General features: G+C 36.6%; 1 protein-coding gene across 8 annotated transcripts in view; it reads left to right on the top strand.

Annotated features, from left to right (window-relative positions):
• The window catches only part of SBF2 (SET binding factor 2), a 288,417-nt gene that overhangs the window by 195,153 nt on the left and 69,429 nt on the right, over positions 1-23,835 (top strand). For 4 of the 8 annotated variants that reach the window (XM_064452699.1, XM_064452703.1, XM_064452701.1 and 1 more), the window contains exons 17-18: positions 2,887-2,955; positions 10,678-10,746. In XM_064452699.1, the coding sequence (XP_064308769.1) occupies positions 2,887-2,955; positions 10,678-10,746 (138 nt within the window). The remainder of the gene's footprint in view (positions 1-2,886; positions 2,956-10,677; positions 10,747-23,835) is intronic. The other 4 variants (XM_064452705.1, XM_064452704.1, XM_064452702.1 and 1 more) reach the window with 1 other exon arrangement.

The following is a 23,835-nucleotide window of genomic DNA, read 5'->3' as shown; positions in this document are numbered from 1 at the left end:
ACAAGACTTTCTCTGTGGCTGATTAGCTGGATGTTGCTACTAGCAATAATTTAGAAGGCTATGGAACAGAAAGGGATCATACCAAGATTTCTTACAATTTGTAGCAAAAAAACAGTTTTGCTGGGAAACAGTGCTACAGCAATGTTCCCTAGTACACTTCTGCTTCTTTGGTCTGCACAGCAAGCTCAAGGATTTCTTCTTTCCTCTGGTAGTGTTTGCCTTGCAGAACTGTTCTAACACAGATCAGGAATTTGTTTCAAGGACATGCAAACAAGCTGCTTCAATTAGATGATAAACCAGTATATTCTGGGAGCTTGCTTTTTCCCTTCTGTAATCAAAGTCAGAAGAGTTAATTCATGGAATTCTAACCTTCAGATTTCCTGGAGTCATTTGAAAATACCAGAGAAAAGTATCAATACAACCAGTTCTAAGACTGTAAGATTCAGAGGGTAGTTTTACAATTGCCAGTTCAAAGTCGTTTCTTCCATTGTCTTTATTTATCTCTTACAAAAAAATGCTTCACAATTGTTTTTGCTTGTATTCTTAGAAAAACAAACACAATATTAACATTAAAGGAACTAATTTTTAATAAGTTTCATAAGAAATAGTTCCCACATCTCGCATGCACTTATCATACTTGTATTACTGAACCACAGAAAAGTGTAAGATTTCAAATAAAATCTGTATCCATCTGAAAGAAGCTGCTGCCCATGCACTGGAAAGTACAATCTGAACACTTAAAATACTTTACAGTAAGTAAAATAAAAATACTCTGTTTTTCTAAGTTTTCTTTTCCATAGTTTAAATATTTGTATTAGAATGTACTTATTTCATTGATGAATGTTACCTTGGAGGGAGTACTTTACTAAATCAAGCCGCTTTTGAAATCTCTGAATCTCTTGGGCTTTCCAGGCTTTGCAATAACATTCTTCCTGGATCACACAGATTTGATCAAGATTGACAGTGCTCTACAACATGCGACCTAATCGCATACTATGTATATCCTTCAGTTTCCCAAATTTGCTTTCGGTATTCTTTTATATGAACTGTTATCCTTTAAAAGACTTTATCAGCCAGGCTATAAAGCCTTAAATTTGCTGGGAGTTTTTTCTCCAGAAAAATGAGCTATTTCTGATAATGGCTTTAGTAGCATGATTTTTTCATGATGTGGAATGAGCCTATTCTGATGTTGTTACAAGGTTGATTTTTGGATTAGGCAACTTGTACAACAATTTGTATTAAAGTTGTTAAAACTGCAACTACTCTTTGAAACATAACAGAAAATTTACATTCCAGTCGATTAAGGAACTGAGAGGTCTGGCAGCAGGGTTGGCAACAAGGGATTTTAGGTTCTGTCAAATCTTCCAGCACAACTAATACAATGCATGATTTGCGCCTAAGCATGGAAAAACCCCTTGCTGGAAAGCCCTTGCTGGCTGAATTTAAGATTCACAACCTTATAATAAGCAGAATTACCTCAAAAAAACCACAAAACCCCACTTTGTCATCTTTGAAATTCTGCAGCCACTGCAGGTCATCGTAGAAGTATCCTTTTCCAGCAGCTGACACTTGTTTCACGAATGCAGAAATGGAGCTGCACCAACAAAGCTGATCCAAGAAAACTTCTTCCAGAAGCAGCTGGTTGATGTCGTTCTTGGTGTCCTTTGGTGCAGCTGTACACAGACTAACTGGTGCCTCTGCCAAACTTGTAGCAAAGCTTCTCAGTACTATCAAGGTTGACGTAGAAAAACTGAAGCTGTCCGGCAACAAGATGTCAAATACATATTGAGACTCCACTTTTGGCATTTTGTGAAAAATGCGTCTCCCAGAGGCAGCGTTGCATCCACACCAGCATGTACTTAAGTTCCCAGGGATACCTGCCAGAACCCTGTGGATGCATTCGGTGTATCAATATATATATTATTTGTTAAAAAATTGGCATAAGGTTTCTCTCCAATAATTTTTGTCTGTGCTGGTTGAGCACAGTGTTTTCCCTCTGTATACTTATTTAGTTCTTTTGGGCTTCTTTCAGTTCTGCATTCTCCTGACAGTTTCCATCTCTTGGATGAGATCCTTAAGCTCTCCAATTGTTTTGTTCCTTTGCCCCTGATATGAGTATATCTCTTGTTGAGACTAATGGTTTAACATTTTTGACTTGGTACAAGATATTCTTCCCCCTCCTATCTCCTATCAGTCTTGTGCATTGTTTCCACTTACTTACTCTTTATCACACATATTTCTTTGAGAAACATAACTACTGTAGATCTGTTCACTACTTCTGCCTGTTGCTGTTCTTATAATGCTTTTTTTTCGGACATCAAGGTACTCAATAATATTTCCATTTCCTCTCATGCTGAGTGCGTGTTCAATTCAACTGCAATACTATCTACTTTACCGATTCCTTGGAGCTGTTTGTACTGTACAGAGTTTTCTAATATCTGTAAACAGCAACAAAAGAAAGTAATTAATTTTGCACCTTTATCTAATTTTTAGGTCTTGTTTTGACATGTGTAATGGAAGCACATGGTTCCAGGTGCAGTTCATATGTAGCTTATGTTTTGCATGGAGTTACCCTGTCCCTTGTGCAGAACTTTTCATTTGCCTTTGTTGAAGTTCAGGAGGTTCTTGTCAGTCTATTTCTGACAGGCTGTGATGCCGGTTAGTAACAGTCCTATCCTCCAGTGTATTTACCACTCCCTCAAATTTGATGTCACCCAGAAATATGATGAAATGCATTTCATAACATTTTACAGGTTGTTAATGAAAACATTAGGCCGCAGTATCAGCCTCTGAAAACATGACAACCACCTGCTTGTTAAACTTGGAATTATTGAGCACTGTCTTTTGAGTCTGACAGTGCAATCAGTTTTCCCCTCTTTCATCTAGACCTTATCTCCTCAACTTGCCTACAAGGATACCAAAGGAGCCTGTGTCAAAACCCCTGTTAAAGCCAAGGTAAATGAGACATGCTGTACTTTCTTCAGTTATGGCACTTGTTATTTCATGGTAGAGATTGATCCATTTGCCCTTGGTCAGCCTCTGTCTTCTGTTCTCAAACGCTTTCTTGTTCTTCATGTTTCTGGAAATGCCTTCATTGAGGACTTGCTCCCTACAGTCCAGCCTGTAGATACCCCGTACCTGTTCCTTGCCTTCTTTGAGGTGTTGACGAAGGTTTTATTTCTGTTTCCCTGGAAATTCAGTTATAATTGACAAGGTACCTGTAAGAGAGTATCCCAAGGGGACAAGTTTGGAATTTAGTAGTTCTCTTTTCTAAGGTGATGTCAGTGAGGGTTGTTAGCATAAATAAAATATTATTTTGTCATCACATATGAAATGGAAAATTTTCAGTGAGCCTGCTTCCAAGTTACATTTCATCAGCCGTTGTTTGTTCAGCTTCTCCCTAGTGAACTAGACCCAGACTCTTTAAGTAATTGATTTGAGCTGACATTTCAGATAGGTATAAAATTCCACTTCTATCCAAACAATATTTTTCTAAATTGAAAAAACGATTTTTCAGTGAATCACTTTACATACCCGTAGAAATCTGACCTTTTTTTAAAAAAAGGTGTTAATTCCTGTTAAGTTCTAAAAATAGTGTAGAATGTGCACTGATGATGTGATGCATTTTTATTAAAAGTATATGAAATTAGAAAATAGCATGAAACTTTGAGAACAGTAAAATTAAATTAAGATGAACATATTCTTACATGCTTGAAAGTTTGTGACTTTGCTTGTAATTTAGGAGAAGAGATACTGCTGCACACTGAATGGATGCTAGAATGCATAAGAACGTTCACTGTGTACTTGTGAACTGATTCACTGATACATAACTGGACTATACTGGAATATTGCATCTATTTTAATAGTTCTTCTAATATTTTAAACATTTTCCCGTTGTTCCTGAAGTCAATTAAGCAGGCCGTCTGTAAAGTGGTTTACAAAGTATCCTGTACTTATGTTTTGGAATCACTGCATAAGTGCTGTGGTCTACCAGGGCTTTAGGAGTACACTGCAGCCTGTAGATACATTATGAATTAATCACCCCTTTCCAACTGAGTAGTTAATGGATATTGATCACTGTTTTGTCATGAATTGCAATGTATTCTATCATTTGAACGTTGTTTGTCAAATACTTTTTACAAATTACTGTGCAGGACCTTGTATCACAGCTGGTGTAGTTTAAGGTTTGGACAGAGTCACTGTGAATGAAGCCCTGCTGTGAAATAAAAGTCAAAAGGCATCTTGGCATCCCAACCATTTCCTTGGGAGAAGATTACAGCCTGAGTATGTTGAACTTTATTGCCATGGGCCTCATGACAGTATTCAGAAACATGCATGGCATTTCTGTTAAAGAAACTCAGATGTGCTTAGACGCAAGGGATGGCATTCTTGTGTTTATCAGTATCTTGCAAAAAAAGTTAAATGTTTTTAGGCTTTTGGGGTACAGTAAAAATAGAGTGAAGAATGTGTAATTTATGCACATAAAAATTGAGGTTCCTGATTTCCTAAATATAATTTCTTAGGAGAAGGAGGAAATTACTAATCTCAACCCTAGATGGAAATGTATTTATTGAGAAAGAAGGAGGAGGGGAGACTCAACAGCTCTTCTTTGAATAAAATGTTTCTTCTTTTGGCTTGCTGTGAGATCAGAAGTACAATGGAACTGCATAGAGAAAACGTGCTGCATTTGTTAACTTTTGAACATGCAGAGTAAAGCAAAAGGAAACTTAAAAATCAGTGAACATTATGTGGTTGTGTAATTCCATCTAAATGGTGTCAGCTGAATTCTGTCCCTTATACTGCTATGTTTCAAGGACAGACAAACCTATGGGAATTCAGGGCCAGGTGAAGACAAATATGAAACTCCTCAGGAAGTAAAATCCTTCTAACATGGAATTGGATCTCCTGCTACCTGAAAAGGCAGACCTACAGCATCCTGCATCCTATTGCTGGCAGGATAGGTTCCTTAATGAAATGGTCATTTTGAAGACTCCCAGTCAGGCAGAAAGATCACAAACCCGACAAAATGGTGAGGATTCTTCTGGGTTGGGTGCAGTTCCTTTGTCTTCTGCATTTGCACTTGCATGACCATAACGGTCATAGAGGATGAAGAAAGTATTACATCTGGCATAATTCAGAGCACAGGTGAAGTCTGTCTACTTTGTGCTGAATTACTGCTGTCAGATAGTAAACCAGGTAGCAATCTGAGAAGTTGCTCCTCAAAAGCCCAAAGTGTGATTCTGGTCAATGTTAAACCTGGCAACAATAGATAATAAGAGTGTATGTTTTTTTTTAAATTTTCTTTACTGAGAGTCACTGCAACAGTGTTTAAGTAGAACAAAATTTAATTTAAAAGCTTGTGTTAATGAGTAACATGTAAAATGGGCTAGGGTCATTTATGAAGGAAGAGGGGTTTTGTGAGTTAATAACTTTGCAAGACTGTATACATCAAATTGAGAAGTTTTAAAAGTGATAAGAATTACATAAGGCAGTATATTCCACATTTTGAGTGTGGTGGTGTAGTTCTGCTGATAAGCTATATGGGCCTCCTAGGTATGTCTTTCTTCCATCCTGTTTCATAAGTCCCAGAAGAGTTGCATTTAACAAAATTGTAGCTGTCTCAGAAAGGTTTGATTTTACCTTTGGTGACAAGAAAAAAAGAAAACCTTGATACCGTTATAAAGTAGAGCAGTGGCTAGCAGTGATGTTAACTTCACTAGGAAAAATGGTATATGAATATTAGAAAGAAAGTAACTGTACATTAATTTTCACTGAAAAAACAATTTTGACCATAATTTCAATAAGAAGATTCCACGCTTTCTTTTGAAGTTAATTATATGCTGTTAGTAATAAGTAATCTAAGTAATTAGTGTCATATTGGCATTTATTCCAGCAAAATATGTCACTTTGACTATTGCTGCAGATGATAGCTTTATCTGTGGAGTTAAAACTTATAGTATAGATACTTTTAAAAGCTACATTGGAAATTCCAAGTAGGACTATGTTTTTTTCACCTTTCATTCAAGGCAGCATATAATTATATTAGATATAATCAGTACATTGTGAAATTGTCAGATTATTTTCTTGGATTTTTAACTCTGCTGAGATTGAATATAAAGAAGGGCATTGGTTGTAACGTTGGTTAACAGGGAATAGGTTTTCTTTGATAAAAACTACTGGTTTTAATAGTTCAGTTGCATTAATATTGTATTTATATACCATGCATAAACTTTATTCATCTTGTCTAATGAAAATGATTTTTCTAAAATGGGCTCATTAAAATTCAGTTCTAGTTTTGAATTACATTGCAGTTCTACATGGTGAATCCCTATTCCTTGCTAAACTGGACTGCTGAATTCTCTTACTACTTCAGACAAAAAAAGTCTTGCGCATTATGTGTGACAGTTTATATTTCCAAAATGTAAACTGCGTCAGCAATAAAATTTCTGTGATTCAGTAAAACTGTGCTCACGTAGTATATCTGTAACGATAAGGATTAAATCCTGGCACCACTGAAATAACCTGTTGAATTTGGAACCAGTATTTCACCTGTAATTTGTAGCCAATGTAGCACATAGTTTATGGTTACCTTACGCACGCTGACTTAACAGTTCTTGTTTTAGTGCTTTAAAAACACATATGACACTAAAGTTTCTGGAATTGTTTTTCTTGATTCATTATAAGCTTAGTCCTGCATGGTGATAAATGCTCTTGGTCTTCAAGAAAATTGACAGCATTCAGTATTTCTCAAGAGGGACAATGCAGTGTTGAGGGTTACTTTAGCAGTATTTTTGATAGAGCATGCATGCATCATACTGTGTGGCTGAAAAAGAATGGATCAAGAGATGCCATGTTTAGCTTTTTAGTTTGAATGCATTCACTGCATGTTATGTTAATTTCGTGGGATAGCAGGCCTGCGGGTAATTCCATTTATTTATAGTGCTGCTGAATGTAAAGCAAAATTGGGTCTCAAGTTTTCAACATACTCAGATTTCTGTAGATTATTACAAATGTGGTGTCTGTCTGAAAAGCTTACTGCCCAAAGCAGAATGTGGTTTACCACAGGAAACGTACTGTATCAGCTAACAATTAAGGAGAGAGACTATCAAGATGGATTTAAAAAGAAAATTTCAGTCCAAACGTTATCAGATATTTTATATATCTCTCCTAGATTTTTATTGTGTGACTAAGAGAAAGTAGAAATCCCTACTGCAGCCTGTTCAGGAAGGTATGTAAGCTTGTGCTTAACTGTCACTGTGCTTCACTGACTTCAGCTTGCTCTTGTAGTCAGTGGAACATCAAAGGGTGCTTATGGGCATTGTTGAATCTGGGCTTGCACCTTCAGTAGCAGATCAAGGAGGAACCTTTACCTGCGGTGCCTTTTCTTAGCTGTTCATCAGTAGGATCAGATTGTGGAGGGCATCTCAGCTTAATGATGACATACAATACCTTGTTTTCCAAAGAAAACTTCAGGTCAGTACTTGCTCCAAAGTCAAGAATGAGGAGAAGAGTTGCCTCTCCTCTCCAGCACCAGAAGCCTAAGCAACCTACCAGATTCCAAAAGCCATCAGTGCCTCACCAGATACTACCAGTCCCATGCATCCAAGCGGTCAAAATGTGTGACTTCATAGTTGTCAGTTCTGCAATATAATGACAATACCTAACCACCAGACTTTTGCTGCCTGTTTAAACTGAGCAGAACATAAAAGTAAATCGCATGTATTGTCAAAGTAAATAACGTACAGAAAAACATTCTCATTTTACTATTCATTTGTTGATTCAGTATAGCAAAACTATTTTAAATGCACATGAATTCCTGTAACACTTCCAATCTGCTACATAGTTCAGCAACTATCTGAATATATGATCAGTATGGCCAGAATAATGTGCCAGGTCTTCACTCAGGCATGGATTCAAAGTAGTACTCTGCACATGGCTTGGTGGAAGTCTGTATTTCACTGTCATAAGATATTGTTTTTAAGAAATAACTTTGCTGGGGATAATTTTTCTTCCACAGATGTGTTTCAGCTTCGTTTTGTGCAAATTACGGGCAACAGCTTTCATTCTTTTATGGTATTTGATTTGTCTACTTCTGTGGCAGTAGTAAGAGATACTTTTCACAGTATTAGAGACCTTTTTATAGATAAGGCAGCTGGATTTCTTTGTTTCAGGAGTCTAAATCAATTGTATACAATACATATATGACATTTCCAGTACTTTGGTTTTCCTGTAAAGTTGAGAAGCTAAGATTTCAGTGCGATGTCTCTGTTAACTATGGCATTCTGTCTTGCAGCAACAAAGCAGATAAAGAGTTAATTAATTTCACTATTCTTAAAAAAGCAGTATTATACTTTATTCCTAACTGAGATCATTTTACATTTCTTGTCATATGCTGGAGAAGAAGAAAAAAAAAATATATATTACTTTCATACTACAAGTCCAGCGGGTACTGCTGACATAGAATATGTGGAGAATTTCATACTTGCAAGAAGGAATGGAAAAATAATCTACTGTGTTGTTTATGTGGTGATGATATATATCTTTGAGACATATTTTAGCTCTTGGAATATTGAATGCTCTCTAGGTGAAGATACATTACTCAGTTTTTATAAAGATATTTTTATGTATATTTTGGGTAAAAGCCAAAACTCTTACAAATGATTTGAGCTAAGGGATTAAGTAGATAACTTAAAACAATGAGGGTGGATCATTTTATACCTGGTTATAAATAAGCACGTATGGAAATAAGATATGTATTTCTCTGAAAACTGTAGAGCATTCCTAAAGGTTTTAATGTCTCATTTTAAATGGGAAGTTTTCTGGTTAAGTGAAAAAATACTAACATATTATCTTATCTTTATATTAAACTACAAATACATGTGCTAAATTCCAAATGGGGGTTAAGGATATAGATAGCAATAGGAAATAATGCAGAAATTGAAAATGAAAAGCAGCTGAGGCTATGTCTTTTAGACTTACTGTTCTGACATCTTACAAACTAATTTTGGGTTTTTTATATACGTGCCTGAATAATACTGAAAAGCATCATTAAAACAAATACTGAGTTTTGCAGTGTCCACTTTTCTTACTGTTTTCCTCTACCAGATTGGAATGTGTTATGAAGTGTGAGCACTTGCACACCTTTTGTTTTCCATGCACAGTTAGCATACATGCATTCATGCAGAGTTAAACATGTTAAAACCTTCAGTAACTGTGCAGAAATAAAGCTTCACATCTATGAACTTTTTGTACACCTTTTCAGAATCCATATGTAAGTAGTTTTCTAAATGCTACTATATTTAAATGTGTTTGGACATTGGTATTCTGTTTAGGTGAGCTTGATTAATTGAAGATTAAGTATTTGTTATTGGGAAATCACAAAGGATGAAATGGATTTTTAAAGTATTGAGAAGCAAAATAGTCTTGTGATGAGTTTTTTTGACTATTGTTTTAAACCTGCAGTCCATAATCACTCAGCAGCTATTTAAGAAAGAAGAGAGAGATGAATACAAATAACACCCTAATGATCCTTAACGTGATTGTTTCTGTAATGCAGATTTTCTATTTCTGCTATCACAGTTGGCTGGTGCCAAGTTTTTGCTAGTTGGTGTGTTTTAGAGAACTCTGATATGAGATGAAGGCATAAATGAAAAGTCTGGCAGAGGAACCCTTGGGATACTTCAATTTTGGAATTTGGTCAGACGTTATAGATAATAGGAGAGTGGCTTGAGTTCGAGGGTGCCCATTGTAAGAACGAATGTTAAAAATATTGAAATGGATTGTTCAAATGGAAATGTTTTGCCATTCATCATCCAGGGGCACAATGGTGATACATTTGTCTAGTAGAGCTCTGTGTGTTATTGTATTCTTCAGTGTTGGCAAAAAGAGCTAGTAAAAAAATCCGGTCACTTTAAAAAAAAAGTACCTTTTTAAACTCCTGTTGCGTATTTTTTGTTCTATGTTTTTAAAAAAAGTCTTAAAAATTCAAGTAGTTTGTTTTTTAAATATTAAGTTACATTCCAGTTCTGGTTTCTTTTAAAAGACTTCCGTAATAAAATCACTATTTTCATCAGTGCAATTACTAGTTGATTTACTTTGGCATACACCTTTCAGCCTAGAGAGACATGAATGAGACACTTGACTGTTGACTGAGGCATTCTGAGACTGTGGAAAGAGTGGGTTTTCATCTTCTTTTAAAGTTAACCTTGTGCCAAACTTTGTAGAGACTGTGGAGGTGATTATTTCATATTAAATAAATGTCAATTTCTTTTTGTAAACTTTTTGAAAGTACATTCTTTTGTCATCACGTCACTTCCATTTTAGTCAGATTTGCTGTTGACCCAAATGGAAGCAAGCTACCTTTTTATTGTTTCCTGAATGAGGAATACTTTCCTTTTTTTATGTAAACTATGTTGGTGAAATTATATTTTGGACCTGGGAGTGAGAAAGCTGCTAATAAGTTCCTTAGATTGGAAGAATCATAGTATTACCTATTTAGCAGAAATCAAGGGAAGATATGTGTATGTACGCACACACGAACACACATAATATCAAGTGATTAAAAGTTACGTTGTGTATAGGAAGGATATCAGAGGGACTCCATAAAGCAGAAATGAATTTATAATGCATAACATTGAAAATGGTTTTGCTTATTTTCTTCATGTGTTTTTCTTGAAGGATTGTTCATCTTCAGAAGAATATAGCATTGCTGCAGCGTTGCTACCACTGACAACTGCTTTTTATAGGGTAAGGTATTATTGAAAACAACTCCTATTTTGTGGGGGGGGTTTTTTTGCATTACAATCATTGTTAAAATGAAGAAAGTGATGACGGAAGATACATGGCAGGTAGGAAGGTTCATTCTAAGATTGATTGATGTCAATGGAAGTCTTTTAATAGGCCGTTATGGACTTTGCTTCTGAATTACACTTAAGTGATGTTGGGTGATAATGATTATGATAAATTCACCCAGAACTAAATGCAGGCTTATATAATGGGCTAGAGAATTATCACTGAATTATAATTAGTCGCTAAAGTAATTGAAAAGAATAATTTCTGATGTTACTGTGTAAAACCTGTTTATTGGAGTACTTTTTTTGTTTAATTTGGCATGTTAAGCATTGGCCAAAAAGGACACGTTAAGTTTTCAATCTGTGTAGTTGTTAACTTTGGAGAATATGATGTATATTTGTTTTCAATGTCTTGGTTTTTTTCTCTTTTTTTTGCCTAGTGTTTGATAGTGATAAAATATGATAGTAAATATAGAAATATAAATAATGCAAATTCTGCAAGCAGTTATTTCAAAAGCAGAACTTTTGTAGTATGACTGTAGTTATTTCAGTGTCCCAATACAGTAGCATTTTTACCAGTTCTGGTTTGCTCAAGTGTCACTTTTTAGGATGTACATATCTGAGGACATAAGAGGTTCAGAATATGGACTTGCTTGCAATATTAAACAATATTTCTTCAACATGAATATTGTTATACAACCCAGTTTGGGAGATAAGTGTTTAATCATTGGTATTTGATGCATTATGGTACTGCAAAATATTAGTTACTGTGACAGCCTAGATAGACATTAATAATGGGACAGAAATTAAGAAAAATATAATCATCCATTGTTCAGATGGTACATGAGGCATTTATGAGTAGCCATAAATAAAAGGCAAAGAGATTCCTTTTTTAGCTGAATAGAAACTAACATTTCTGCAACAATTAGCTGAGAAATCAGTCAGTGCTTTTTAATTTAAACTATACCTTCTAATTGAACAGTTTCTGGTTGTTTTAAACTAGAAATAGATTCTGTCATATAGTTTTTAGAATAAAAAACGGTGAACTTTACCAGTCATAGAACACAGATACATCTGCTGAAGCTGAGAGCAATTTTGACAAAGTCATATGTATTGGAAGTTTCTTGACATCTTCTGTTTAAGACAGTATTTAATATATACATAGAGCATAAAATGGTAGATTTTCTCACTTCTAATTGTTTGAACTGTGAGAAAGTAAGTAAAAAATGGGCTTTGTTTTAGAGCTGTACATAATACCCCAAGACTGCTTTCTGGAAAGAGTCTACAGAGTATTTTCATTCTCTTATATAAGCTAGTGTGGTAATACATTCAAATTTTCAATCTGAGCAAATAAACATTCTGCCATCTTTAATTACAAGTTCATCTTTTTTCTATTCCCTCTCTTGAGCCCTTGAGTAAGCGAATCATGAGTTGTTTGTCATTTGTAGCTGCCACTAATACTTAATTTGGAGAAAGAGCTAATGAGCTATAGATTTTCCATTTCCGTATTTTATTCTTGCTACTGCATTAATCCTATGTTGTGAAGAAAGATTGACTTCAGTTTTGTTTTATTTTGTGATTTTTAGTTCTTCTAATAAAAATGGCCAAGAAAGTCCACATAGCTCTTTATCTCAAGAGGTACAGAGAGTATTTTGGGGATTTGTAGCAGTTTGGTTAGATTCCTCATTTGGTAAAGTGTGATCAAATAGGAGAAAAAATACTAAACAAAACCGTTTTCTCTGTGTGGAGTATCAAGAGTGTAGAAATGAGCTTAAATAAATTATAATTTCACAATCAAGAACAAAAAGATGGATTGAATCTAGAATATTTCTTCTATACGCTTGTATTTTTGTTAGGAGTACCAAGATCTCAGATCTCACACCATTTCTGTCACAAAAAGTTCTCTGAAATCTTTTGTGTAACAACCTAGTACTAAGTACCTAAATACTTACTGTTTAACTCTAAAGCTGTAGAGTCAGGAAATGGTGAGTCCACGGATGTAAGAAGCATGATATATTTTTTTTTTTTAAATGTTCCGGACCTGAATTAGAAATTAAAGTAACCTGACTGTTAAGTTGCAAAAGCCAGCTGTTAATGCATAATAGAAAAAGAATTTTGTTTTTCCCAGATCTAATCCTCAGGTTCAGCAATGGCCCCCTTTGGTATGTCCCATTAGATACAATTCTTTGGCAAAAGTACTTACTCTTGTATGAAACTATTCATACTAAGCACTAACTGATGTGTTTTTCAGAATACAAGATCAGTAGACAAACTTTGCAGTGATTAGTTATAATTAACAGTTTAAGGTTCTGTTTGGAATTTGAGTAAAAATGAAACATTTTGGAGCATTTTCAGCTTCTGTAGTGGTTTTCAGAATGGTATCCTAGACTAGAGTGACTATGCAGGAACAAGATTCTGCATCAGTATTCTTAAATTAAGAAAAATGCATATCATTTTCCACCACATGAACATCTCTGTAACCCTTTGGAGGGACTCCTGCTCTAGAGTTACGCTAAACTAATGTTCCTCTTCCCCTGTTTTGGGGAGAAATAATATCAAATCCTGCTGCTTTACTTTTCTCCCTTGAACTTCCTGCTTTCTAATGTATTAACAGGTTATAAGTTCTCTTTTCACTGGGTTTCCCTTTATCGAAATTCTAGATCAAATGATCAAGGTTTTATTGCTTAACACAGCATATTGCTGCTCTGTCTCCAGTAAGTCAAGAGAAATGTACAAATTAATATAAGATTGTTTTGGGCATTATTTGTTTTTTTAATAAAATACCTTCAGGAAAACTGGTATGTTTGCACTGTCAAACTCTGTCATGGCCTTTTCTGCGGAGTTGCTTGTCAATTTTATTTTATTACCATATACAGAGTAGTTTTCACAAACATGCATGTGCACACATACACGTCAAGCTGCATTTCATTTTTCTGTAGGCGGACCACAGGTATTCCAATACTGTTTTTTCAATATGAAGAACTGTCTTACCTCTGTGATAAGTGTGACTGTGTTTATGCTTTCCAAAAATGGTGAAGTAGTGCTTGGCAGGATGTATTTGTTTTTATTGAGGTTTCTGTTATCAGATTACTGTGTTTAATGCCAGCAGCATATTAAATATTATTTCACCTATCCCTGTTGAAACTGCACAGTGTTCTTGGTAGCCAGGAATAGACAGGAATTGTGAATCTAATAGTGATGCAGGTTTTCATTTGTGTGTGCATTGGTGTTGCTACGCAAGTGGTGTTCCAGCTAGAGTTATCAATGAGAAAGCCTGTAGTAAATCTAAAAATGTTGTAGAGCTATATCAGTCAAATACGTATTTTACCATCTATGTTCGCTATAGCATTTTGATAGGAAATCATTATGGGTTTTCATGTCGTTACAATTTATTGTTAATATAATGCCTGTTGCTTCAAAGGAAATAAAAAGAAGTTGTACATCACATCTACCTCCTTTCCTTTGTGAAAGGACTATTGTGTATACAAAATGTTGAGTTTCATTTTATTTACCTAACACAAAGCAGAGCACTAATGAAACAATTACCTGTTCTTCCTAAATAGCTTTACTGTATGTGGCCACACATAGTGCAGACACCAAGTGTTTCAGGTGTATAAATAATGGGAAGGATGTGTTTTTATGTGAGTTCAGCAGAAAGAAACTGAGTAGTAAGAGAAACATATTCCTAGAGGTGATGTTGCTAAGATTCTAGAGTGGTCATCTTATGAACTGGTCAATGCTTTAGCCTTGAGATATTTTAAAATATTCTTGAGAAAACAGTAAAAAATGCAGAGAAAGGAACAAGCCTGCCTGATCTAACAGGTCTTGCCTTAATGTCTTTGCTAACATAAAGATTAGTCTAGAGTATTTCTACATATATCTAATTAAAATAACAAGGAACATCACCCTGTGTACAGCATGCTATCAGCTCTTGGGATGTCTGGTGAAATTTCAGAATTCCAGCTCCTGAAGTCTGGTGAGTGATCTGTTGTGAAACTTGATCAGGCAGGATTTGATCTCACTCTAACTCATAGCTGGTGGGATTAAATTCATAGACAGGAAGTCAGTACTGGTTGCATGTTTGTGGCCTGGAGAAATAATTGAGATTTTAAAGAAAAAATAGTCACAATGCTTTTTAAAAATTTTAAATATTGGATATAAGCTGCTAGCAAAATGTGACTCATCAGTGACAGTGGCTTTGGTGTGTACTGTTAATGTCACAAAAACAAACACATCTTTTGCTTCTGGGTTAGAAAAAGGTTTTAGTTTACCATTAGTAATACTGTTGGAATTTTGTTTAAAATTGAAGCAGTATAAATAAAATGTATTTATACATTAAGATAAAAGAATTTTTCCATGTCTTTTTGGTACAGATGACCCATGTTTATTTGGTATGCAGTCATTTTTTTCTGTGTACAAAAAAGAAATGTAGTATTCCCTGGTGCTGCAGAAGAGAAATCTTTTTCTACACTTGGGAAGAAAGGTCAAGATGAAAAGGACATATCTGAATCATATTTTCATTTTATTAACTCACCAAGGAAGAGAATTTGATCATACAGTTGGCATTGTCAAATTCACAGGATTTGAATATTCTGATTATGTCTCTTTGCCAAGGTGGCAAGATGCATTTCTTGAAGGTTCAGTATGCAGCAAGAGTGATGATCAATGGCAGGCACCAGTTTCAGCCTGTCAGTTGGACAGCAGGCAGAGGGAGCAAAAGCTCTCTTCCTCACTATTTCATGCCAAATCACAGTCAGTCCACTTCTCCCTCATTTTTCAGCAAAGGTGATGTCTGGCAGTCTGATCAAACATTATTTCTTGCATCCCTCAACCGTTGCAGAACCTGAATGTGCAGATTATAATACAATTTTCTCAGTTCCAGGGGATCTTTGTTTAAATTTTACAATTAGAATTTTATGTTTAAACTGTGTATAATCACCTGTGTTCCATACCTTTCTAATGATATTCTGCCACACTACATAGTAGATAGTAACACATTTGCAAATTTTTGTTATTTGGCATTCAGAAGCAACAGTTCTGATCACCTGTGTTTGAATATAGGAAGTGACATAAAATATACTATTCTGAAAGTAGTTTGTTCTGGGTAGAAATAATGAGTGGACTTCCCTATTTTATAGACAATCATTTCTTTAAATTGCAGTAGCCAGAGCTGCAGTATTTTTTGGAATCACAAGGATTAATCTAGATTTGTGAGTCAGTTGCTGGTTTTGATGGTTTGGTATACACTTGGATAGTGCTAATCTAGTTTTAGCAAAAGTAACCCAAACACAGTAGAACTGTCTCACAGATTGGATACATTACATTAAAATTGACATTTATCATTTATCATAATGCAGTGAGATGCGTTGGAGACTGCTTCATAATTTTTACGTGACTAAAATATGTAATTCTTGGGAGGGATGAAGGAAGGATTAATTTTTTTAAGTGTTTTTTATTTTAATGCTTGTAAGCCACCAAATTTTGAATAAAATCTCTGTTTGATACTGATGCTAATTTTATCCTAAAACTTGCAATAAAACATCACAGAAATATTTTGCAGACTAAGGCTAACTGAAATCCTTAGGGTATGCTATTGTTTGGCTGTCATCTACATGTCTGCCCATTTATCATTTGTACTCCATATGCCTATACCTTTCTCTGTGGAGAAGAAAATAGAATTACATGAAACAGGAGACTTGCTTTATTCAGTGTTTTTAAAAGATTACCAAAATTTGGTAAATAATTTTGCTTAAAACTTTTGAATATAATACAGAACATTTATTCAGGTCATCTTAGGAACTATCATAGTAGCATTTTCAAGATTAAAAAGATGTTAGTCTAGGTTTATTGGAAGTGATTTTTGTTTAAGTTTGGTTAAGTTTTTTTTTCTTCAAGGTGAGTACAAAATCATGACTTAGGAAAAAAATTTGAGGTTAATGATAAAATGTCAGACTGGAAGTATTCCATGTTGAGACACAAATATAAATAGTTCTAATGTTTTCCATAGTGAAATATGTATGCTCTTTCACATAGCATAATAATAAAATGAAGTTAATTTGAGTGTATACTTTCCTAGTTGAAATGAATTACCAAGTTTCAATAACAGTTATGACACATTCAATGGAAGACAGCCTTTACTCCTCGAGGTGCCTAAATAAATGACCACTTTATTCCAGAGCCTGTTAGGTGTGGGAGGGATTCCCAGTTATAAGGTTAAGGACTTTCTCTGAAGATTAAAGAGGCAGTACTAGAGAAAATCAGAGTAGTTTATCATATTTTAACTATTACCATCAAATGCTTTTCCAAGAGAGACGCAATTCAAGGATAATTATGTAACAGAAGTATCATAACTTGAAATGTGTTCTCTGTTGTATAGCATCAACATCACTTAAGCGTATTAAGCATCAATTTCACTTAAGCATGAAATCACAGAGAAGTTACCTAACGAAAGGCCCATGTGGAAATCTATGATGATGGGTGAAGAGTTGATTCCATTTTTATGTCTTTATCAGGGAAATTTTACAGTTAGTGTCAGCTGGGATCAGTGGAATATTGGTCCAGCTGTACTGTGGAAAACAGTGGAAAGTTTGATACTAGCATTATCTCTGTTACTTTATAACAAATAATAATATATCAGTTTTTATTTTAGAATTTGTGGAAATACCATGAAATTGCATAAAGTTATTGGATGATACAATTAATTCTGAGAAGCAAAATTAGTGGGGTTTTTTTTTACATTTAACTTGAGTTTCCATTTTTAACTTGTATTTCTGCACAACTGCGATTGGCCCAAGTAATTATCATGAACATCAGCATGCTATTAGCCTTCTATAAAGCTAGAAGGACATTCTGTAATGCGTCAGCTTTCTGTACTGAAATATTTTCATTCTTACATCTAGTCACTATGTTTCCTTCTAAACATTTCTGTCTTACTCTGCTGTGCTTGGGATGAAATCACTTCTACTTTAAAATTCTCCACTCATGAATTGCTGTCTTTAATTTAGGAAACTCCTATCCTGAAAGACTTCCTTTATTGTCTTAGCAAGAAGTTTTGTCTGCTTCCATTAATTTTCTTGTATCTCTATTCTGCCAGTTCTGATACTATCTTAGTCTATGGGAACGTTTTTGTAACGGAAATTGTATTAAATAACGTTATTTTTAATAGTCTATTTATTTATCCATTCTCAGAATGGTAATCCCTTAAATGTAGAAATACATTGTTGCCTGCTTAAAAAACAGCAAGAACATGGATGTATCATATAGTGGACACTATGGAAGAAGCTGAACCACAGAAGAAAATATATAGGCAGACTTTAAGTGGTTCCTGTTTTTTACGTAATTCTTCCAAAACAAACAGCAGTGAATTTAAGGACATCACACAGGAGAGAAGAAAGCTTTTTCTGCAGTACTTCAAATGAAGTAAAAGGTATCAAATATATATTAGCTTTCATCATTGGATTTTGCTGTTCTTTCACTATCAGAGCCCTAATGCTTCTTTATATCAGCAGAGATGGTAATGTTTCAACTCCAGATGCCAGTCTGGCTTGCTAGGAGAAAGTGAGTGGTAACGTTGGTAGAAAGTGTAAAAGGGAGTGATACACATGCCTGGTTTTGCAGGGGTAGGGTTGGAAGTTAATCCTTTCAGGTGATTTATATTTTGTAAGGAAAAAATACACGTTTATCCTTTAGGTTGAGGTCAGTTCCTAGACTTCTGACACTAGTGTAACTTAAAACACCATGTAGTATGTTTACAATATAAGCTAGATTTTAAAATCTTAACTCAATTTAATAATTTAATTGCTTTTGCATATATAATCTCATTTAACAATTCTTCATTCAGAGATCTTACTCATTTTGCACATATTCAAATTGATAGGGGAAAGATTGATTAAGGATATTTTAAAATATTATCAAGTGTGTATATTAGCATTATTTGCATTACTGGAAAATCCAGGAGCCCTAATTATGGACCAGAACTGCTGGTCGTCTTTTCGTACAAAAGAACACAAAGATGAAAATCCTTATCCTCAAGAGCTTGCAATATGAATTTGAAATAAGGAGTAATACTTGAAGCCAGGCAGTTTGAGGCAATGCAGGAAGCTGAGGAGCAGTATTAGTCATAATTATTGTTGGTGATTCTGTCCACCACTAAGTTACCTATGGCTGAAGGTTTTATAGACATGGCATAAAAGCAGCATTTTGTAGAATTTTGAGAGAGTATAATGTGGTTACTTGGCAGGTGTTTATGAATATGAGTGGGGTCACGGAAGAGAGTAGTAGGTGAAGGTCAAAGTTCTGTCAATATTTCCAAACACTCTCCCAGTCAAGGGTTTTTATTTTAACCATTAAAAGTTGCTTTTCTATAAAGATTATAGTTCAGTAAATTATTTTTGTAAAAGCAAACATACTTTTTAAGTTAAAACAGGAATCTAGGTATTCTTGTTGGTTTGTCAGTATCACTTACAAACACAAATGCCAAAATGTTGCCTTTGATCCTTAAGATTTGAATTAGTGTACTTTGGTTCTGAATGGATACATAATATATTTCCGTAGAATAGATTTTATGTCTTTGCAGGTAGAGCTTATCTCACTTCCAAAACTATTTTTAGGTGAAAAAAAATCTGGAAGAAATAAGACAGGAAAGTATAATATGACAGTTTAGCATGTTGGTGGGAGACACTAACGGGAGGATTTTTTAATATGTATCTTTACCAGGAATTTTGGAAATTAATTACTGTGGTAAGTTTGCTCTGTTGAAGAGGAGTGCTTCCCCAGAATGATAACATCATTAGAAACATTGAAGAGGACTTTGCAATCTGCAATTCCTTTCCTTAGTGGTTTGTGGGAGGAAGTACTTGGTCAGGAGAAAAAAAAGGACAAACATCACCCCCAATTAAAATAAGAAGTAAAGACAAATGTTGTAGTAAATGTTTAGTTCTGTAACTGAGGAACTGATCCACTATCTCCTCAAATAAACAGAAACCTTTCCATTGTATTTCCACAAGCACTGGATTACATAATTTGTAACTATTCCTGATTCTACTTGAACTCATTTTCTAGCAGTGGTATGGACCTCTAGTTCGACTGTAACAATTTTAGTTATAGCCCATCTCTTTACATTGTTGTTATTTCTAGGAGGGACTGCAGTGTTATGTAAATACTGCTTCATTTAGAATTTTCACTATGAAAGAATTTCTGGTGGTTTAATTAAAACTTCTGGTAAGGTTTCTAACCTTAAAGTGAAGGAATGTAACGCTGAAGAAACAGTCCCATACATTTTCCATATCTGTAAGTTCAACTTCACCTCCTGATCACTACATCCTTATTCCAGTACAAGGAACTTAATTTTCTGCATGAAAACACAATTCCTTTTATTGAATTCAGTTTCATTGGAGCATTATAATCTATCATGATTCAAGCAGCATTGTTTTATGTTTCCAGAACAGAGCAAATGCTTACAGATGGGAAGATAAGTTGCTGATATATTTGTGTATAGTACCTGGTTTTGTGTGAATTTCTGTGTTGCCTTCCTAGGTGTCTCATCAACAGTTTAAACTGGATGTGGCCAAAGAATTGGGGTGTCACAAATGCTTTCCTGTCTTATGGTTTTCCCCTTCACTCATACACATTATTCTTCACCCAGTTATTCAAGCCCATAATTGAAGTTTGTATCTGCTACTCTTGTTTTCATCCACATCCCTGCATTTTATCCACTTGCTGCTTCTTTAAGCTTCATAATAGTTCCTACAGTTGAAACTCTTGTTAGGATGCTCTTCTTCACTTCCTCTGATTCATCCCTGGCTTTCTGAACTTGTGAATACCACATCAGTTCTTTGTTATTAGTTCAAAGCACTCCTGCCAATAAGAATTTACTAGGCAGGTGTTGTAGGCTCTCCTCTTCCTCACACACTGCTCATGCTGTATCTGGATCTTACAATTTGGCAGAAGTCCTCCTTACAATATCCTGCTCTGTAATGCACTTGCATCCAGCACCTCCGCAATCATTTTCTTTGCCTGTTAGTCACACTGCACCTTCATTTAATCTCCCAAATGACTTCTCAAAGTGCAATAAGTTCAGGTTTCTTGTCCTTTTACAATTCTTCATGATGCTTTTCTCGGTTTTGCCCATCCTCTCTCTTTCACCTTCTGAACCATGTAGTATATATAATTTTTATTGCCAAGATGAGATCCATTACTGTTACAATCTTTCTATTAATTTGCAATTTATCTTCTGTATTGTACTCTTACATCTTTCTGACTATTTTGCTCATCCTGTTGTTGAGGACTACTTGAGAACTGTTATTTTAATAGGTTCTTCAGATAAGGGAATGCTGTACATTGAGAGAACTTCAGAGATAATTCTACACTGAAGACAGAGAAAACTGCCATAGGAGAAGGGAAATAGTAATTAAAGAATTACTAGAATGAAGTGACAGAAGAACTTAAAAAGAATTACGTTATTACCCTTTTTGGGATTACTTAGATGCTGTAATAACTGGGTGTCGTGGTTTAGCCGGCAGCTCAGCCCCACACAGTCGCTCGCTCACTCCCCCACCGGTAGATGGGGGAGAGAGTCAGAAGGGTAACGCTCGTGGGTTGGGATAAGAGCAGTTTAATAATTAAAATTAAAAGAAACAACAACAGAAATGCAATGTAAAGGAGAACAACGAGAGGTGTGAAACCCGGAGGGGGGAGGGGAACGAACCGCCGAAACAAACCGCACGCGCCGCAGCCGCTCACCGCCCACCGACCCGACCCTGCACTGCTCCCACGCTGCCACTGTCCCCCCTTAATATACTGGTCATGATGTCACATGGTATGGAATGAACCTGCCATTGGCCAGTCGAGATCAGCCACCCTGGCCCTGCCCCTCCCAGCGCACCACCACCCCCCCCACCCCCCCCCCCCCGTGCAGGAAGCTGGAAAGGTAGCCGACACCCCACAGTGATGAGAATTAACCCCTTCTCAGCCAAAACCAGCACATTCTCCACTCCTTATTCCATACCATTTACACCACGCCCAGGTCCCATACGATCCAATACAACCTTACCAACCACCACCCCTCCCCTTCCCATCCTTTAACATAATACACAGACATCATTCCCTTAGTTTATGGACCTTCCCTGTAAAATGTCCATTAAAATGCCCATCGAGTTCACCCAGTCCATGACTCTGGGCTCCATCTGTCGTATCAATCATTCAGGGTGGGAGAGGTGGTGTGTGTGGCGTTGGGTTGCTGCATACCGAGTCAGTCATCGTTCCATCACTGCTGCACTTCGCTTGTTTCACAGTTTATCTTCCATGGGTTGGGAGGCTTCTCAGTGTAGTTTTTAACAGTCCATTGTACTGTTCAATTTTTCCAGAGGCTGGTGTGTGATAGGGGATGTGATACACCCCCTCAATACCATGCTCTTTGCCCCACGTGTCTATGAGGTTATTTCAGAAATGAGTCCCGTTGTCTGACTCAATTCTCTCTGGGGTGCCATGTCATCACAGGACTTGTTTTTCGAGACCCAGGATAGTGTTCCAGGCAGTGGCGTGGGGGACAGGATATGTTTCCAGCCAGCCAGTTGTTGTTTCTACCATTGTAAGCACATGGTGCTTGCCTTGACGGGTCTGTGGGAGTGTGATATAGTCAATTTGCCAGGCCTCCCCATATTTATATTTCAGCCATCGTCCCCCATACCACAGAGGCTTTACCCGCTTTGCTTGCTTGATTGCGGCACATGTTTCACATTCGTGGATAGCCTGTGCAATAAAATCCATGCTCAAATCCACCCCTCGATCATGAGCCCACCTGTATGTTGCATCTCTCCCTTGATGGCCTGAGGTGTCATGGGCCCACCGAGCTAGAAATAGTTCACCCTTATGTTGCCAGTCCAGATCCACCTCAGCCACTTCAATCTTGGCAGCCTGATCTACCTGCTGGTTGTTTTGATGTTCTTCAGTGGCCCGACTCCTGGGGACATGAGCATCCACATGATGTACCTTTACAACCAGGTTCTCTACCCGGGCAGCAATATCTTGCCACAATGTGGTGGCCCAGATGGGTTTGCCTCTGCGCTGCCAGTTGCTCTGCTTCCACTGCTGTAACCCGCCCCACAGGGCGTTTGCCACCATCCAGGAGTCAGTATAAAGATAGAGCACTAGCCATTTTTCCCATTCACCGATGTCTAAGGCCAGCTGGATGGCCTTTACCTCTGCAAACTGGCTTGATTCACCTTCTCCTTCGGCAGTTTCTGCTACTTGTCATGTAGTACTCCATACAGCAGCCTTCCATCTCCGGTGCTTTCCCACAAGGCAACAGGACCGATCAGTGAACAGGGCATACTGCTTTTCATCTTCTGACAGTTTGTTATAGAGTGGGGCTTCTTCAGCACGTGTCACCTCCTCCTCTGGTGATAATCCAAAATCTTTGCCTTCTGGCCAGTCCATCATCACTTCCAAGATTCCTGGGCGACTGGGGTTTCCTATTCGAGCCTGCTGGGTGATCAGTGCAACCCATTTACTCCACGTAGCATCAGTTGCATGGTGTGTAGAGGGAACGTTTCCTTTGGACATCCAGCCCAGCACTGGCAGTCGGGGTGCCAGGAGCAACTGTGCCTCAGTACCAACCACTTCTGAAGCAGCTCGGACCCCTTCATATGCTGCCAATAGCAGGCTTCAGACCCTCTGTATCCCCAACTCCAAAACCCTTGGGGTCGACCTCAGGTCTCCCCATGTGCTTTCTGCCAGAGGCTCCAGGTAGGGCCATTCTCCCCGGCTGCAGCGTAGAGCACATTTTTTACATCTTGTCCTGCCCGGACTAGCCCAAGAGCTACTGCATGAACTATTTCCTGTTTAATCTGTTCAAAGGCTTGTTGTTGCTCAGGGTCCGATTTGAAATCCTTCTTCTGGGTCACTTGATAGAGAGGGCTTATGATCAGACTGTAATGTGGAATATGCATTCTTCAAAAACCCACAACCACTAAAAATGCTTGTGTTTCCTTTTTGCTACTTGGTGGAGACGTGGCTGCTGTTTTGTTGATCACATCTATTGGGATCT

Source organism: Phalacrocorax carbo, chromosome 5 (genome assembly GCF_963921805.1).
Source record: "Phalacrocorax carbo chromosome 5, bPhaCar2.1, whole genome shotgun sequence".
NCBI lineage: Eukaryota > Metazoa > Chordata > Aves > Suliformes > Phalacrocoracidae > Phalacrocorax > Phalacrocorax carbo.
The sequence above is the reverse complement of the archived record's forward strand: the minus strand, read 5'-3'. Positions and strand labels throughout refer to the sequence as shown.